The 19398-nt window shown below is 31.9% G+C and overlaps 3 protein-coding genes across 6 annotated transcripts in view; 2 read left to right on the top strand and 1 right to left on the bottom strand.

Moving 5' to 3' along the window:
• The first annotated feature begins 60 nt into the window (after nucleotides 1-60).
• Nucleotides 61-856, top strand: LOC119631637 (40S ribosomal protein S17). Its single transcript, XM_038024020.1, has 3 exons — nucleotides 61-144; nucleotides 352-503; nucleotides 580-856. Exons 1-3 carry the CDS (start codon nucleotides 142-144, stop codon nucleotides 818-820), a joined length of 396 nt encoding a protein of 131 aa, XP_037879948.1. The 5' UTR covers nucleotides 61-141; the 3' UTR covers nucleotides 821-856.
• Nucleotides 857-2829: 1973 nt separating this feature from the next.
• The window catches only part of LOC119632459 (alpha-tubulin N-acetyltransferase 1), a 48323-nt gene continuing 31754 nt past the window's right edge, over nucleotides 2830-19398 (top strand). Inside the window, exons 1-2 of one of the 4 annotated variants that reach the window (XM_038025374.1) lie at nucleotides 2830-2949; nucleotides 3764-4073. The gene's annotated coding sequence lies outside the window, so the exon portion shown is untranslated. Of the gene's footprint in view, nucleotides 2950-2985; nucleotides 3426-3763; nucleotides 4074-19398 lie in introns of those variants that run through there. The other 3 variants (XM_038025376.1, XM_038025375.1, XM_038025377.1) reach the window with 3 other exon arrangements.
• Nucleotides 8608-9715, bottom strand: LOC119632460 (phosphoserine phosphatase). The gene has a single exon (XM_038025379.1). The coding sequence runs from the start codon at nucleotides 9547-9549 to the stop codon at nucleotides 8755-8757; it is 795 nt and encodes a 264-aa protein (XP_037881307.1). The 5' UTR covers nucleotides 9550-9715; the 3' UTR covers nucleotides 8608-8754.

The raw sequence follows: 19398 nt of genomic DNA, 5'->3' as shown, positions 1-19398 counted from the left end.
TATATACAAAAGCTAAACATTGATGAATTGCGTTTGACATTTTTCCCCGAAATTAATTTTAATATATTATAAAAGTGGAACAATCTAAATGATCTGGCATCATTCTTATATTATTCTTCTTTTCCGCTAAATACGTTCGCCATGGTAGGTTTGTTTGTTGAATTTTGAGGAAATTTATCTTAAAAAATCATTGTCATTGAAGTATAAAAATACATATTCAATGAATTTATTCGAAATTTTATTCAATTGCGAATTATCAAAATATGTTATGAATGATAAAGGCGATGTTAATTTTCGGTTTTGCTTGTTTTTTTTCTTCCCCTCTAATAACTTATATTATGTAAATAAAAGGGTCGTGTAAGAACTAAGACAGTGAAAAAGGCCGCTAAGGTAATTATTGAAAAATATTACACGAGGCTTACATTGGATTTCCACACCAATAAAAGAATTTGTGAGGAAGTCGCAATAATACCAACAAAGCCGCTGCGAAATAAAATTGCTGGGTAAGTTTAATCATAACTAATAGAATATTTTAAAAGTATAAGCATTATTTTTGTTTTTTTATTTAACTTCTGAAAGCTATGTTACCCATTTGATGGGACGTCTACGCCATTCCCAGGTTCGTGGCATATCTATAAAACTTCAAGAAGAAGAACGTGAACGTCGCGATAATTATGTGCCCGCTGTTTCCGCCTTAGAGCAGGACATTATTGAAGTTGATCCAGAGACTAAGGAAATGTTAAAACTTCTCGATTTCCATAATATACGTGGCTTACAATTAACCACTCCATCAACCAATAATTTCAATCGCAGAAACTGAAATTTTTTTAAATTTTATATGCATTATTAGAGTAATTTCCTATTCTGAACAGTATTTTGAAGATGAATTGTTATATTTTACCTTCTTGCAATTCGTCTTCAAACACTGCCCAGAATAGTAAAAGTTAAAATATAACAAGAAGAAACAAGAGATTAATTTCGGTTGATTTTTGTTAGGACAGCGGTGAATGGGTAAACCCATGTGAAATGCTAGTGAGTAGTGTTTTAATCATGAATTATATTTGAGAAAAGAATCGAATAACCTATGATGAGAAGATAACAAAATGACTGATATAATTTTCAATAACTATATCGTGTTTCAGAAACTCATTCTCTTTGAAAAAGGCCACAAATTAACTCAAATTAATCATCACTACAACATTCCATCAGCATCATCATAATGAAATTTAAGAACCGTTTGACTCTATAGATAAATAACGATCGGTTGCTCCATATTTATGCATATGTATATATATTTTTTCTATCGTAACGGTACTGTAAGGTGAGACTGAATTGTCCATTGTTCCTTGAACGGCCGTTTTGCAGCAACGATTAGAGCAAATATTATGATTCGTTAGCCTTTTCTTGATCATTGTGTTATTTTTCGGATGTGGGAAGTAATAGTTCAATAATATAAACACTTAGGCTGGGTTCAGTTAGGTTGTACTCATTAGACCGTCTATTTTGCAGCAAGATAACGGACAGCCTTAAGAGCATTTTGTTGTTCAAAGAAATGCATATGAATTCTCAATAATTATTCAAATTGCTTTTGGTTTGCTCCTCATGGTCGACAAAACGAAAAAGTGATTATTTCAAAAAGCGAAACTGAAAATTTGTCTATCGATTCCCAAGCACTCTCTACCACCACCAATCTAATATGTGACGGAGTGGGGCCTATGATACAAAACTACGGTAATCTACGGTAATACTAACTCAATCGCAGAAGCGAAATTTGTTAATTAATCGTTTTACATTTCCTTATCGTGAGGTATCCCTTTGGTCCAAAATTAAGATAAATTTTTCTTTTTTTTTTATGACGCCTGTTTACACTTCAATAAATAAGAAAATATTTTTTTCCAGTTTTGTAAATTTTAATTCGCAGATCATATTAGAAATGTTTAGCCAAATGCAATAATGTGAAGAAATTCCATTATTTTAAGAGAGTAGTTCTTCTATGTAGTGTCTTATATTTTCTGCCTCTTTCCATTTTTGCATATTTCTAGTAAGACCAGTCATTAGACTTGCAGCAACTTTTCTCATAACTATCTCATTTGTTTTTTTTTTTCCCAACATCATGAATACTTCGTATGGGCTTGAGGTTTCATAGTAGTGTTAGTACGGTCTCAAATTTTCCCGTTTCCTTCTGCGGTGCTTTTATTTATGTGTTTTGGTCAGTCCTAATTCGGAAAAATCGAATTTTGGCAGGAAATTTCCTTCAATCTAATAATTGCGATAGTAATTTAGATGAAGTGGCAGAACCTTTTAAATTTGCAGACAAGGTTGAAGAATATTTACGAAAAGCTTTGTTTTAAATTTAAGGCAATTAATCTGCAAATTAAGCTGAGTGAATGTAATGTATGAAAAAAAAATGATCCAGGGTTCCTGTGAAACAGTTCTCGCCATGCTTGCTGCTCTCCTCTCAGTGTAAGTATAGCAAGCGTACGTAATGGTATCGTCTTGTTTTTCTTTGTAACGAGCAGACAATACGAGTGCGTTATCATCATTTACTTTTCACATTTAAAAATTTTTTAACAGTCCTGTTTTTGATATCTTTATTTCTATTTCAACTATTGTTGCCAAACATACATAAAATAAACAAATAAATATTAAAAACGGGCTTATAAAATACGAATACGATTACATCGTTTCTATATTAATTATATTTCTCGCAATATCCCCGTCTTTCCATTTTCTAAACATAATCTATTGAACAGCTGTTTAAATAAAATTTATATTTTGTACGCAAAAATTTACCCACTCTGTATATAAAATAAAAAAGTTAAATAAAAACAATTAAATTTAAGCAAATTATTAGAAAATTTATGTTATCAATGAGCGCAAAAAAGGATTTCTTTTAAATATTTGACTAATTGAAGCGGAACGAAATTTGTGACTTTGTAAAAATAAGAGGTAATATAATAATAAACCATCGCCTGCCATGCAACAAATCTATAATAGCTTACAAGCATTACAATCAAGCGTCGGAGTAACTGTTAGCAAACTTCAAGGAAATTATACCGTTTAGAACAAAAAAAAATAATAAAAAAAAAATAGTTGTAAGTGCGCATATATATGTATGTATACTTCACTTGCCGAAGAGCGGGAATGGGAGCTTTTCATGGATGACAACAGTTCGTGTTTAAGCATTCAGCCAGCTTATCTGAACAAAGAGACTAGATATATTATGCATAAAAACTTATCGTGGCAACGACGAGCACTCCACAAATCAATGTATATACATTTTTGTTAAAATAGTAAAAATGCGCAAGAGTAGCGCAGCCACATAATTTAGTTGTTACAAATTAACCAGACGTTACGGATGTGATTCTATGCGGGTAACTGTTACAATTCGTCTTCTATATAAAGTATTAGAAAAAATAAAAGTCGTGAGTTTTTATAAAAAAAAAAAAAAATTTAAGACAAAACAACCGTCAGCGGAGTATTCTATAGTTTGCAAAATATTTCACGCTTCAAAGGATTTCCCCAACTGTTAATTTTTTTTTTTTTTTTTTATTATTAAGTTACTACGCTATAGTACTCTGCGTACCTTTATCAAAACAGTAAAAAAAAAGAAAAAAAGAAAACAGACTACCTTGCTTTCTTCTGCCCCTTTATATATATATATATAGATGTATATATAAAGAGAATATTTTCAATTTTTTTCAAATATCATTTTCTAATCAGTTTTCCTAACATTATTTTCTTTTCATTTTCATTTCGGTAGATTTGAAAAATTTAAACGCTTTTTTCCATGCTATTCGGGTTTTATTATACAAACAAGATAAAATTCCAATCGATAAAAGAGCAAAGAACTCAACTACATTCACCCTTCATATCATCTATGCAAAAAGGATAAGGCAACTTTTAGCATCCATCCTCTTTTTTTTCTATCATCACAAGTTATCCTGTTAATATACAAACTTGACGCCTAGCCGAGCATTGTTACTGCCAGGCATCGTTGTTGTTAGCATCCTACCTACGCACTGTTTTTTTTTTCCTTTTGTTTAATTCTCCGGCAGCAAATATCAAGAAAGGTAAGTTTCAACTTCAAACACAATCTATGTATATAAAAATATTGCGCCTATATATTGCGAATGTATACATTTAGTGTTAATTTATTTACATTGTTGTCTTCACCATTTATGGCCATTTTTCCGCGAAGGTAATCTTTAACCGCGTGTACGTGTTTTATAATTATGCTTATATTTTTTAATATTTAATTCATTTCTTATTTCCGTAAACGATGATGATCTCATCAGTTATTCATTTTTTATGTGAGATTTTTTTTCTTTCTATATATCACATTAAATATAATGCAGCAGTGTATTGTTAATAGTTTTAATTAAGTCATAAGCACATATACTGTTGACTTAATATAATGGTTTTAATATTAAGGGAAAGTAATAATAAAAGTAAGATGTTAAGGAGATGTACGTTATATAAATTATATTTTACACTCTTAAAAATCGTTCTGCTTCTACTATTATTATTTGTTAATTATTATACATAGAGCCAGTTGAGTCATCTGCTGTGCTAAAACATTCTACAACAATGTAAATTTTTAAGCAAAAGCTATGATTCTCTTTTAAATGAATTTGGGAACCACTTTGACAAACTATCGGCTATAAATTTTAAAACATCGTTCTCTTGTTTTTGTTATTATGGGTTACTCGGGCTTGTCGAAATGTTTTCGATAATAAGGATGCTTCAGCATTGAAGGAATAGAAAAACATGATAATACTTTTCAATGTTTTCGAAATGTACTTTACAGATTTTGTAAAATTTGAGATTCATGTCATTTTTCTCATATATATCTTTAAGCCGATGAATGGCGCATTTATGTTACAAGGTTTCTTCCTTTCTTATTTCATTTTCTAATGGGCTTGACAGGTTGAGTTTTTGCCTCTGCTCTAGCAGTAGTAGAAGTAGTAGACACGTGAAAATCCAAGTACTTTTTTTTTTTTTTTTTTACATGAAAATGTTGCTAGCAAATCATAAAAAGCGAAATATTTAACTAAATACTTAACATATAATAAAGGATTCAATTGCTTGTTAAGCATTTGTTTATTAAAAGAAATGGAATGCTGCACGTAATTCAAATTTTCTATCGTCTGTGCTATGTGTGTTGATTTATGGTTTAACGATAGGGGTTATTATACATATATAGGAAATTGCGTCCACCCTAGAGAAAATTTCACAATTTTTTTTTCTTCAAAAATTTAACTTAACAACTTTTAACTTTAAAATTAATGTAAAAAAAAAAAAAAAAATAGTATGCATATAGACGCGTACGGCTATGTATGTACGTGTGTGTATTGCATATAACTAGGTATTTAAAATCAAATAATGGATAATTGTTATGTAGACTTAAAAATCATGCTCCACTTTCTAAAGCCATACGCCGTAAAAGTACATCAGATACAATAACAAGGTAGAGTTTATGCTCATTCGGCTTGCTTTTGGAGCCTTCTAATGATCGCTGCCTTTAATACATTTTGGTATTTGAAAAACAAAAGGAGATCTTAATCTAGTCGAGAGTTATATCGATTTGATCTATTTGTTCTATTAATTCTATTAGTTGTAATGCGCGGGCGTAGAGTTCTTCATTAGGAGCGTATCTTATCGATTTTCACTTTCAACAAAGTTATGGTTTCGCAGTCCGCATATCCGGTATGTTGGGCCCCAGTTAGAAGTAACACAACAAAGTAAGTTAAGAACATCTTCAATTTAATCACAAGAGCACTGCCATGTCAAGCTTACGTCAAACACAATTCTGATGAACGTATGTTCTTGATCTATGCATAATTTTCGGTTCACATGGAACGATTCAAATTTCTCTTTTTCGTGTTTCGCAAGCTTCAATTACAAGGCTCCAGAAGCAAGATCAACATAAAGGTTATACTTGATCTGTGAGGTTGTTAAAGGTAAATTAAAATAGCGTAGTAAACTGATTACGTGATTTACCTGAGGATGAAGGTAAAGAAAATTTTAATTCTATATTAGCTGCTCTTGAGGATTTTTGAGGTTTCTTTCAACAAATGCGGTCGAGACATGTCGCCATTTTGAGATTTGATATACATACGTATCAAGTAGCAGGCGGATGAAAGATTAATTGAATGAATAGTTGAACTACTTTATTGAACTTGTTACGATAAAGTAACTCGAGCATAAGTATAAATTGGGGACTTGCACATGTGAACGCATTATCTGTCTGTATCCGTTACGCAAAAGTATTAATAATCGCCTTAAAGTGTATAAAACGTACGCTTTTTGAGCTTGAAGTAAATTAAATTCGGCGCGAAAAAAATAAATATTAGATGACAGATGACAGATGACAGATGACTTTATTTTCTGATACAATATTTAGAGCAGCAAAATTCACGTTAGAGTCATTGAAGTTGAGGGTAATGCCAAACATGTTTCCCATTCGGTAATTAAGAGAAATGTTTGGATATAGTATCTGAAGATCTTCTGAAGAACTTTTCCAACAATACAATTGAGTCAATGAATTAAGCAAAAAAGGCTGAAATGTACAAAGCGAATTGTCGATTGATCTTTCAGCATGACGACGCCCGATCACGTATTGCAAAAAAATTATCGAGAAAATGTAAGCAGCACAAAACTGAGCCGTGCTGTCACTAGGTATTACTTACTACAATCAACTTTGAGCTATGCAGCCGTATTCCTTGTGTTGTGACCCTTCACTACTCTCATATACAATAGGTTGTGATTATCTTTTTGTTGCAAATTTTCGTTTTTTTTTTTCTTTTATTTGCTTTGTATGAAATTCACTATACCGGAGCAATTTTCGCCATAAAACTCTCGAATATTAATTTTATTATAAAATAAGAACTAAAAAAAAAAAAAAAAAATGCCTACAACAACTGTTTTTTGCCGTCTCCGTGATGTTGCTCAGGATACGGCTGATTGCCTTTTTCGTTTGTTTGAGCAACGGTTGCATTCTTGAGATAATAGCCTTAAAACCCCGGTTATCCTTTCCCGGCGTGTGCTCAGAGGGGTGAGAAGAATGTGTAGGGATAACGTCGGGCAATTCTTTAGATAAAATATTCTTTTAAAATACAATAAACATTTTTTTCATAAAAATCTCGGAAAGTTCTTGCGGTGTTTCTCAACGCCAAAGTTAGAATAACTTTTTGAAGCATCTACATAATTAAGGTTATAGATAAATATATATATATATATATATAATATATATATAATATATATAGATAATATATATATATATATAGTTATCTAGAGCAGACTTGTGCGCTGCCGAAGCACATAGAGGAATATGTGCCGTGTATGGAACAAATGCTGTAGCAGAACGAATATGAGAAAAACGTTTTTCGAAGCTCTATCGCGATCTAATAGGCCAAATACCTTTGGTCATGACCAACTAAAGATTATGAGTGAAGTTGATCGACGCGTAACGAGAAATATCTGGATATAGTAGATAATAGATAAACATATCTTAGACAATGCCAAACATTTGTAGTCAAAAAATGCTTAATGTCGATCAATCAAAAGATTTAATTCATTTTAAGCGGCATTTTTGTACAACCGCATATATTTAAATGCGATCGGAACATATACATATAGCCAATCAAGTGCATTAAGATGAATTTCTCTTGGCTTTTGTTATATTTATAGCTTAGAGAATCCGGGAAGTATGCCTACGATCAGGATAGGATTCCCTTTTTTCAATAGAGATTGATCGTAACTTAAGAGAGAGACATTTGCGAAAGCTTTTTTATATATTCTATAGATATATTTGTTGTTTGTCAATTTGCTCGAAAAACAAAGTTACGAGTGGCGTCACTTCGGTAACATTAATCAATTGTTAAGGGTTAAACGTGGCTGAATGTAATGGGTTAACCTAAGAATCATCTGCATTCTCTCTCTCTCTCTGTGTGTATTGTTAATGGGCTTGTCTTTGTTGTGTTGCGCTCTATACTTTCTTGTAAACGTTTTGCGTCTCTGGTAAAAAGTCTCGAGTATTCATTCATATTCTTCGTTAGGTTTCTACGAGGTTGTTGTCTTAGATATAATTTTTATTTATTTATTTATTTATTTATTTTTTTTTTTTCTCGTCTTAAACAAAAACTACACATAATTATTATTGAATTTTTAATTTTCAAGTAATTGCTGTTTCCACTTTATTTCAAATTGTTTTGTTTATAAATTCCGAATTATATATATATATATATTTGAATATTTCAAAATTAATTGTAAAACATTTGCTAACTAAAACTAGTAACTGTTGCAGGCACAATAGATGAAAAAAAAAAAAAAAAAACCAAAAAAACAAAAAACAGAAAAAAGAATTAAAACAATTAACTATAAATTAAATTATATACATGCTTTTATCAAACGCATATGTTAACAGAACACGGGGGCGACCATGCGAATAAAAAAAAAAATAAAAAAATAAATAATAAGTTTAATAATAAAGGCTAGGCTCTCTTACAAGAAAAACAGAAAAATACTAAAATTATAAATAAAAGTTGTAGCTGGTTTTCTGGCGAAGAAAGTGTGTGTGGTGGGAGTGGCATGGACGCGTTCTTATGTGCACTTTTTTTTTTTTTTTAAGTTAATAATTATTCTTTCTCTTATATAGTCGGGCTCAGAAGCAGGGAAGAGGAGTAAGACAGGGAGAAGGAGGAGGAGGGGGGGGAAGAAAGGAGATGGATAGCGCAGCTAATATATAAGATTTTACATAAGCTGTTCAAAATCGGTTATATAATACTGAGCACGCTTTTGTACTTCTGGACGCAAAACATTGCCGCCAAAACCGATAAAATAATTAGCTGGAGGTACCGCTTCCAGATCTGTGGCACCGTCACCGATCATAGTAACCAAAGTATCTTTTGGATACATTTGCCTTATATTGGCAATAGCCTCTGCTTTACCGCCCGACCTTGACGTAGGTTGACTGGCATCAAAGTCCGCATAATCGCCGTTATAGAAAAACATCAATTTATTCGCATAAATGTTCTTTAACGAAATGCCCAACTCAATGGCCACCGGTTCGATTAGACTATGAAAGCCCCCAGATATTAGGTAGATTTCTTTACCTTTCGACTGTAAATGCTGGATAAAACGTTTAATATTACGGCTTAATGTGCTGGGACGTTCTCTTAAAAAGTCTGAAATTTGCTTTTGACTTGGTTGAATAATATCCAAACGCATTTTTAATGCGTCCTGAAATGTCATAGTGCCAGCCATAGCATCTTTGGTTACACGAGCGACTTCAGAGCCTTTACCGCAAAAATCGGCCAACTCGTCGATGCCTTCTTCGCGTATCACAGTCGAATCGACATCAAAGCAAACAATATTCGTTTGTTCGATAATTTTGGCCGCCAATTCCACATTTCTACATTTTTGTTGATTATCCACGCTGCCGTTATGCATGCCAACCGCATGGCAAGTACCGGCTACACCAATCAAAGAAGACGCACAACCATTACTAGTTGTGCGAGCTACACTAAGACCGATAGTCGAATTCATTATTATACTGATAAAGCGTTTAATGTTGCTGCCGAAATTTTTTTTTTTTCTTCTTTTAAAAATATGTAAAATACACGCGCTCTTTAACAAACGGTATAATTTATTTTGCTAACAGTTTGCGCTTTACTTTGACTTTTTTGTTTTTTTGTTTGCTGCGCTTGCCTTTTTGCTCTTAGTATTCATAAAATTTCTTAACACGTTTTACTTTTACTTATATATTTACTCTTTTATTTATATATATATATATATATATATTTATATTTAATTTATTTTTGATTATTATATTCTTCTGCAAATTCCTTGAAGAATTCCGAAGGCAAATTAATTATATTTGATTCCTTTTAGCAATAATTTAAACTATTTGCCCATATGTGAGAGTCTGATTTGTTAGATCTAGACCGCAAGACTTTTTAGTTGTAACTGATTTAGTTTCGTTTGTAAATCGCTTTATAGGAAAACTCTTTTTATATATACACAGGCAGGCAATAATTTTTGCTTTCAATACGAAAGTAACAGAAATACAAATAAATTAATAAAAATTTATAGAAAACAAAAAAAAAAAAAAAAAATTTAAGAAAAAACAAAAAAAAAAAAAAGAAAAAAAATAAAAAAAAGTAAAAATAAAAAAATGTATAAAAATTGAACAGAACAACAGGCGAGAGTCGTACGTGTACTATATAAAGATCGAGCGCGTAGTAACAACCGTACTCAGTGTCCGACTCCGTATAAAATAATACTCTTGTTATTATTCGATCACCATTGACGACCACGATATTCTACTCAGAGAAGGTGTGAGAGAGGGATAGAGAGAGAGAGAGAGAGAGAAAGATAAAGAGAGATAGGTAGATAAGGAGACAGGGACAGAGAGAGAGAGAGAGAGAGAGAGAGAGAGAGAGAGACAGGCCAACCATTAACTAATAATAGTATACCATAGAGAGATAGTAGCTTATGTATAGAGCAACGGCGGCTACATTTTTCTAAATATGTTTGTGATAATGTATGTGTATATGTGTATTATTATTGTCGATTTAAATAACTAGCCTGTGCTTGCCTTTATGTTATCGGTTCTGGAGACAAAAGTAAAACAAGCAAAAGACAAAATGTGAAATATATCATAAGATCCAGTAAACCACACCAAAAAAAAAAAAAAAAAAAAAAAAAAACAACAAATAAGGTTTTGGCCGAATCTTTTAATACCCATCAACTTCATATATAAAAAAAAAAAAAAAAAAAATTACGTGTACGTAGACGATTTTTTCCATTTTAGTCCCGATAGACATACTCTAGAATCATCCGCAATATGAAAATTTTTACCGTCGTACTTGTTATAGTTTCCGAGTATTAAGTAAAGAAAAAATCATTTTTTCTTTTATCTTCGAAATCAAAGTTATTTTAAGTTCAAGTTGTGTAGTGCAGATGTGCCTTTTGAGCGATTTGGTGGACCACTTTTAAATACTTAACCCATACAAGAATATCAAATGTTTTTGCTAAATTACAAATCGATATTTCATTTTTGCAATGGGTACAATTTTTACCCACAAACATGCCTGGATCGATTTATAATTTGTTAATGATCAGGAATACATAATATATATTTTGTAATCTCTTTGAAGGCTCCTCCTTTCTGGGCGTTGTGGTGTATGTTTTGACAAAATGAATACATGCCTAATTTTTCGTTAGTGTGTATTGAAAAGAAAAAAATTAATAAATAAATAGAATATATATATATATATATATGTAGAGTTGGAAGAAATCTCAGCTATCTCAGAAAGATAATTATGTCGAATCAATGGACCGATCAAGGCTTTCCTACGCCTTCCGTTCAATAATGTCTATTGCAAGTTCCAGTAGTTTGCATGTTTGCGGGACAGCATTTCATCAGGCAAGCAGCAGTGTAGTTCGTATATTCCTACATGTAGGTATGTTACCTATGAATCGTCAGATTTGAGGATGATTCTTATATATTTTTTTTTTTTATGGGTATAAAAACTGTTAATTATTGGGCGTGCCAATAGAGAAATCAGAAGTACTGACAGTCCCTCTATATATTACGGTAATATTTATTACAATAAATTGGAAATTGCAATTTTATCCTTACCGAGTAGATGATTGCTTGTGGCAGTATGTTATTCCCATTAATATCGGATTGTTAGGCAATAGTATAAATAGAATAAAACTAAGAATATATGAGTAAGAACCATGCACAAAAATCTAGTCTCGGACGCGTTATTTTTGTGATGGTAACAAACGTGTGAACAAATATAGTATACACTCATTTGCCGGTAGTGGATATAAAAGTGATATTTATGGACGGACAGTTAGGACGGAACATAAAAACTAATCAAATAATTTTAAGTAATTTTCTCCTTCACATTTTCCTTCTTTGCCTCTTTTGCTCTCTTTCTTAGACCATTGTACACGTCGCTTGTTGCTTTCATAATAAAATATGATCGTATGATTGTTTTTATTGTTATTGTTGTTGTATTATAATACTTAATAACTACAAAAAATGCAAAAACAAAAAAAAATAATATAAAATAAAATAAAATAAAAAGACAAGAAAACGAACAAACAATACCTGTGAACAATATTTTTGTTATCAATGAGAGAAACCAGAATAAACAGCTTAAGAGGATTAATACGCTACACTATCTGGTGGTTGGTTAAAGATGATAATGAAATCTCCGTATATGGATTAGAAAATGTCTACACTTGTATTGTTTTATTAGGTATTAATGGTCGCATTTATTATTAATATATATCGCGTTTGTTTTTACGAAAATTATTTATGATTAAATCAGAAAAAAAAAAAAAAAAAATCTCATATTTGGGCTAAGAAAAAATTTCGATAACAAAATTCATATATATATATATGCATATATATGTTTCTATGTACGTATATACGTACCTTTACAAAACTAATTCAATTTGATCTAAACCTTAAGTCCTTCAAATTATCGGACTTGATTTTGACTATACATACATATATACATATAATATTTTGGTCTATTATCTTCAAAAAAAAAAAAAAAAAAAAAAGAAGCAAATAAGCAAATAAGATAAAATATTAGTTTCAAGCGTAATTTCCTCTCGTGACCATATCCATAACAGTCTCGTTTAAAATCAATACCCTGCCATCGTGTTATACCTATCAGACGTATTAGATATAATATAGATAGATCTAGCTCTTAGTATATTATTCCGATCGTTTCAGATTGATTTCGATTCATCGATTCAAGCTTGCGTCTGATGTCTGCTCAGATATTTCTATTATATTCATCAACATGCAGATATTGAAAAAGTTATTATATCAAACTCACGGAATATTATTATTAATTAATATTTCATCATATGAATATGATATAAAGCAATATCGCAAGCGATATGCCCATTTTTTGTAAAGCGTTCCACTACTGCATTGCACAACTGCTGCGTAAGAAAAAGTCATAATTAATATGAGAGAAAAGCTTAATTTTTCATAATAATAATAAAAAATTAACTATGACAAGTTTTGGAATGCATGGATCTATTTTTTTCAACAAAAAAAGTCCAATTTTTATTACTTTATAACGAGAAATAGATATCATGGATATCATGGTCTTTGAGATAAAAATGAGTTTTTCTAACTGCGACCGCCCCCCCTATATCAAATCACAGTTGGGGCTATCGTCTGTCTATACATAAATTTTTGTATCTAATCAGAAAAATAAGCAAAGAGTTTTACTCTATTACGAGGAAAATAGTGTTGAATGCTTGGTTTGTATTATATGCAATCGGGATTATAGTGGAGTCGTGTAAGGAATTTTGGGAAAATAATTGCAAGAAGTAGTGTATTCAACGTTTATGTGTAGGGTTCTTTCATAGCGAATATTAACTGTGGACATCATACAATTTCTGAATTAATAGAAAAAATCATTATAATCCTCGCCTACTGTAGAATAGATAGAAATTTTATATATATATATATATATATTTTTTTTTTTTTGGGGCTTTATTTATGGTAAATGAATTAATCTAAAATTTGCCTACATATAATTGTTTAGTTGAAAATATATTTCATTTAGAATTGTGTGAACATGTTATCAAAAATACATTTTTATTCACTTGTGAACGAATTTGATCAATAGCCGTCACTCCAACTCCATACACGATATTTTTAATTGTACATGTAGTGAGGAGCGAGGATTTAAGAAAGTTTTTATGACAAGCTAGCAAAGCAGTCCGCCGATAAATCAATTCAATGCAACACTATTCGAAAGATCGGCTAAGTAAGAATTATTTAACTATGACTAGCATACAGATGGCTAGCTGGCAAACATCTAAGACGGCGAGAAGAGAGTAGAGCTAGTAGAGCTTATTGAAAGGTGTAACGAGTAACGCGAGCATAGCATCGTTCAATTACAAGCTTCTCTCTGCCATATGTTCCTCATAGAGGAGTAGGGGGCGGAGGGGGAGAGAAAAGACAATATTGATTACATAGCATAGCATTGACATAATAGCAAGTTTTTAGGAAAAGGTAAAAATAAGACAAAAAATTTGATATGAATGCAAAAAATCTTCTCTTTAGTTGAAAGATACGATTTTTTTACTTTATTTATTTATTTAGTTTTTTTCAAAACTCAAAAAATCTGTAAGTAAATCTGGGCAGTAAAATGACATATGTCATTTAGGTAACTGATGTTTCAAGCGATATGTAACTCAATAGTATTGTTACGCGATTATTTAATAGCGTGAATGGAAATTTTATTGTGTCTCTTATAAGTGTTGTCTTTGTACGTGAGCGCAAATGTTTTAAATAATTAATTTCAAATGCTTCTGTCCAGACTTACTGTTCGTAGTATTACATATCTTGGCGGCTGCTTGAAACACTTCACTTGGCTACTACTACTGCTACTACTTTTCTCAATATGCTGAACAGGTGCTTGCTGGCTCTTCTGATTCGAGTTATCTGTCTTTATTTTTTTTTTTTTTTTTTTTTTTTTTTTTTTTTTTTTTTTTTTTGAAATTATTTTTTTTTTTTTTTTTTGCGGAAAGAACTTCAAATTCAAGCTATTATTTCTCAAGTGATTGAAATTACAAAAGGGAAAAAAATTGCAAAAGTTTATATGACTTAAACGAAGCGATTTGTAAAAATTTTATTTGGCTTTTGTCAATTTTAAGCATATCAGCTGACGGGTTAAGATTCATTTTTATTAGGTGTGAAAATAAATTTGTTCCGGTATAAAGTTTAGCTTTTTTGCCATTTATGGTGTGGCTTATGGATCCACTCACGTTAGATACCTAGGTACTATTCTCATACTCATTGACTCATTTTCGGACATGTTCAACTTTTATGAGTAAATGACATGGTGAATATGATTGCATCGGTAATCGGAAGAGGCAATAAACGGGATGCGGTAAAACTTTCCAATCAACATGAAAATGATTTCCTTGTCTCTTTATAATAGAATAAATCTATTATCATATCATTTTCCAATAATAATACCGGAAGATGACGGGGAGACACCTATCTTCACCCATGTCTTCAGCAAATTCGCTTCTTTCGTTTAAACTTAGTAGTGCAGTATATATGTTTTATAGGAAAATTTGTTGTGCTTATTAACGAAAAATGGAATTATCATGCTTGTAACACTTACATGCATTACGCATTAGAAACACCATAAGGAATATGAGTTTCAAATCAATTTATATAGTCTTGGACATTCGGTAGACCTCTGTCTCTATCCAATAGAAGTTTAGACGAAAGACTATCTATCCTCTTGCATAAGTATACCGCAGTATATCACTTACTCTTAAAGCAAATAATAATTCCTGTGTTACGCATAGCCATTGCGTCGACTAGCAATTCTTCGTAACAATTGTCACGCATGCTGCTGTCACGTGCTGATAATGGTTTTTCGCGCAAAAATAAAAGTATTTCTACACACAAAACAGAAAAAAAACATTTAAAAAAAAAAAAAATATTAGAGAAGCCAATGAATGTGTTTATATCGGCGACACACATTCGCATAAATGTATGTTATACATACACATACGATACATAAGGGATTTTTTTTTTTTTAGAAATATTAAACTTTTAATAAAAGAAATATACGATATAAGATACGCAACAACCGAAAAATGTCGGTATGTTCGTTTTGTTAAAACGTTTGCAATACCCAGCGGCCACATAAAGTACATACATCTTTGATTTGTAACAAGTTCTCGGAATCGGATTAACCACCGTCCAACTGTCTGACTGTGTAATGTCGGCTGTAAGCCGGTTCTTCTGGCCGCAAAAATAAAGCGACTGGCTTTGAATTTGGCGAAGACGTTAAAAGTTTTTGGACGCAGGTTAACATTGAAAGTGGTATAAATGGATCATGGGTCTCATGGACATCGCTCCGTACAGAAAAAGAATGTTTTTTGCTTGTTGCTCACTAACCACACTAAACAAACCTATAGCCATAGTTTGAATGTATATTCTATGGGCGACGCTATAGCAACCGGAAGCAAAATGGTAAAAAGCGGTAACTTGTCTGCAATGTGATAGTGCAGGTTGTCGCAAAATGGAGGCAAGACTTGAATTAAATAAAAAATAGAGCTACGTTTTTTTTTAACTGTAATATTTTTATTAAATCACAAGGTAGATAGGACAGTGTGTTGTGTGGAGTAGCGCTTCGAGCAAATAGCTTCCAAGACTTTGCTGGCATATACTGGCATATTCTTTTATCGAAATTTTGATCATCGAAACGATGGATAGTGCACGACCGGGAAATGTCTCATGCAGCAATTGAATTGTATCATCGTCTTCGACCTCAATATCATCCAAATTAGATGGAAAGAATCAGGTTATCATAGCAGGATATCGAGCATCAGTAACAATTATAGGCTTGACTCTAGCCCTCATTTTCGAAAAAATACGGCTAAACTTTAATTGTATTTGAACTGATCTGTTCAACAATGAAATATCGTTCATCTTTCGTGTAATACTCCATTTTTACTAATCCTAAACTATTAGCTGTCAAATCGCTTCCTTTTTTTTATTTTTTTTATTTTTTCGAGCTGCCAATACCTTCCCGCATAATTGGCGGCAAATTTCAATTTTGCATAGATTTTGGTAACAACCTCTATATCAATATGATTTTTTCCTTCTGTTCGCATTCTAATTTGCAAAGGGTTTGAAAATGCCCCAAGCCGGTCGCAAGGATAGGTCTCTCAAATCCAACATGAAGAGGAGATGTACACGATGTAAATTTTCGCTTTTGTTCTATAATAAGTAAAAAATATTATAGTAGGTCACGTTTCAACATTAAATACCCTACATCACTTTGCTTAATATAGTTACTCGTATAAAGACTTTTCCAAATAACGCATTATATTACGTGGCGGCAAGTAATCAAAAGAGTGGTCTGAGGACAAAACCTATCGGTATACTAAACCTCTTGAAAATAGCTCAAGAATTTGCAACCTTTAGGTAGATCACAAGAAAACTAAATGCACAGACAGGCTAATAAACTTGGATCGATTTAGAAACTGATTGTGAATTGTGATCGATAATAAAAGATGGCTCTATCCGAAATCCTCCTGGGCGTTCTGAAAATAGAAAAAAATTAGTCCACGCCCATTATAGTACATTCTAGTTTGTTCAAGTCAAAGACGTATATAATTTTTTTTTATATTTTTCAGTAGAATATCCATTGATACTTTTCGCATTTTCTGAGCCAGACTATGAACTTCGTCTCGACAAGTTGATTAGCGTTTTGCGGCCATTCACGAAAGTGGCTACCATCCATTTTATTAATTTCTTCAAAAAAATCGATGGATTGCAATATGGAACTGTCGTCAGCGGCTTTCTCTTTGACAAAAACAAATGATAAGCATTCACGCAATATTTAAAACATTATTACCCGCTCGTTTCTTGTTGATAATGAAAAATAATCAAAATTTTTACTAACTAGTTTACTGGTTAACTAATTTGGTAGTGTAACTAATGAGCCAATTGTTAAGAGCGATTGCAGAAAAAAAATTTCTCTTTTAATAATTAAACGACTTACACTAAAAGAAGAAATGATCGTTCAGTTCTGTTAACGGCCTACACAAGTACATTTATTCGTACACATACATAGATATATAATATATATATTATGTACACATCGGCCTTTGCAAAGTCTTGCATAATTATGATATTAGAAAAACCGTACAGCATATAATAATGGTTTTGTTGTTCGTATAAGCTTAGTTAACCTATAAAATGTTGACTAAATTATTTATTTTAATTTATATATTATTTAGAAAAAAAAAAAAAATGCAGTCATTTTGATGTCTTTTGTCTCCTATTTCCAGGTCGCTTATCGTGGCCTTTGATTTGTTTGGTTTGTTCTCAAAGAGATCGCTCGCCGTAGGACGCAAGCAAGACTTACTTTAGTTAAAGAGAAATTTTTGATATAAAATTTTTGTCATTTTCTCAGTTTAGGACCACTACAGGATTAGTAATGTGCAGATGTTAAATATTTTTCTTTGATTTGTTGTTACAATAATTTTCCCTAGTTCCATCTTATTATTAATTTTCTCTCCCAACGGTTGCCATCCATCTCATTGTCTAAGCCTATATTCTAGAATACTTATACACTAAGGTTATTATTATTATTGTTATTAATTTCGCCAGAGAAATAAATCCTAAGACTAAACTCTTAAAGCACTAACATCTGAGGCAAACGGCTTTTATTAAAAACTCTACCGCACTTGAGATTCAAACCCACGACCATTGACTTGCTAGTCGAGATTCCTAGCCTTCGGCTGCTCAGGCGGATTGTCACATACTCAAGTTAATAATTATATGTTGCACCAGCTACCGCACGCAAATGCTTCATTTAGGGGATTATGCCGGCTTGTAGTTAAAAAATCATAAAGAAGCAGAAAAAGCAACTGAAAATCGTCTCTTTAAAGACCAAAAGTAACGTTTGAGTAGTGTTGCTTGATAAATTTACTCTAGGAAGCGATATCCGGAGCATGTCTCCTGCCGCTGCGCTATATCCACTAAAAGGCTGTGATTGAGTTGTTAGGTTCTTGTCGAAAGATCATCTTTTGGTACGGAAAAATTTTAGACAAGTTCGCAATCTGATGCTGACCGGCCCTCGAATTGAGATTAGCGCGGTGGCAGAAGCCGCCGAAGAATGCGTTAGTCATAGATTGAGTTAAGTTTTAAGCATGAAAAAGTTGATCGCAGTGTGGGTATCGTATTTGGTTGGTTATCGCAGATGCAAACACATAAGTCACAAGTCGATGGTTGTCACAGCTCCGTTCTAGGTCTAAATCCCGGCGACTATCGCCTGTTAATGGGTTTCAAGGGCAAGTATTTATATCAAGGCCAAGAATTTATATCAATCGGCGAATGTATTCTCGAAATTAGTGTATTTCAAGGGTCATGACAAATTTTAAAGAAAAATAGAAAAAAAGAAAGAAGCAAAAGGAATACTAAGAGAATCCGCGAACCCTAGGATTGTTTGCAATGGTTTCTCTTACTCATAAGGGTGGAAGTTTTTCAAAATTCTCTTAATATTTTCCCTTATCCAGTGAACCAGTGAGAAAGTTTTAAATATAAGTCTTTCCTGCTAAAAATACTGCTCGGTGAACAATGGTTAAGAAGTAATTAATCGAAATTTAATTGAAATTTTTGTTTACCTTTCAGTTTATATCTGATACTGATTTGATATTTAAAAGCGAAATGTGTGCATAAATTAAAATAATGTACAAAATGTTTAAAAATACGTTAAAGCTAAAATACATACATAAATAATTGAATTGAATAATGAAAAAAAAAAAAAAAAAAAAAAAAGAAAAAGAAGAAAATAAAGCAAGAAAAGCAGT

Source organism: Glossina fuscipes, unplaced genomic scaffold (genome assembly GCF_014805625.2).
Source record: "Glossina fuscipes isolate IAEA_lab_2018 unplaced genomic scaffold, Yale_Gfus_2 1, whole genome shotgun sequence".
Lineage (NCBI taxonomy): Eukaryota > Metazoa > Arthropoda > Insecta > Diptera > Glossinidae > Glossina > Glossina fuscipes.
Note: the sequence above shows the minus strand (reverse complement) of the source record. Positions and strands in the feature narration are given on the sequence as shown.

What these genes read in the sequence shown, in the direction of transcription:
- LOC119631637 (XM_038024020.1), top strand. An exon ending in CTGCGAAATAAAATTGCTGG is followed by an intron (nt 504 to 579) that starts GTAAGTTTAATC and finishes AACTTCTGAAAG; the next exon opens with CTATGTTACCCATTTGATGG.
- LOC119632460 (XM_038025379.1), bottom strand. Translation starts at nt 9,549, where the DNA reads ATGAATTCGACTATCGGTCTTAGTGTAGCTCGCACAACTAGTAATGGT.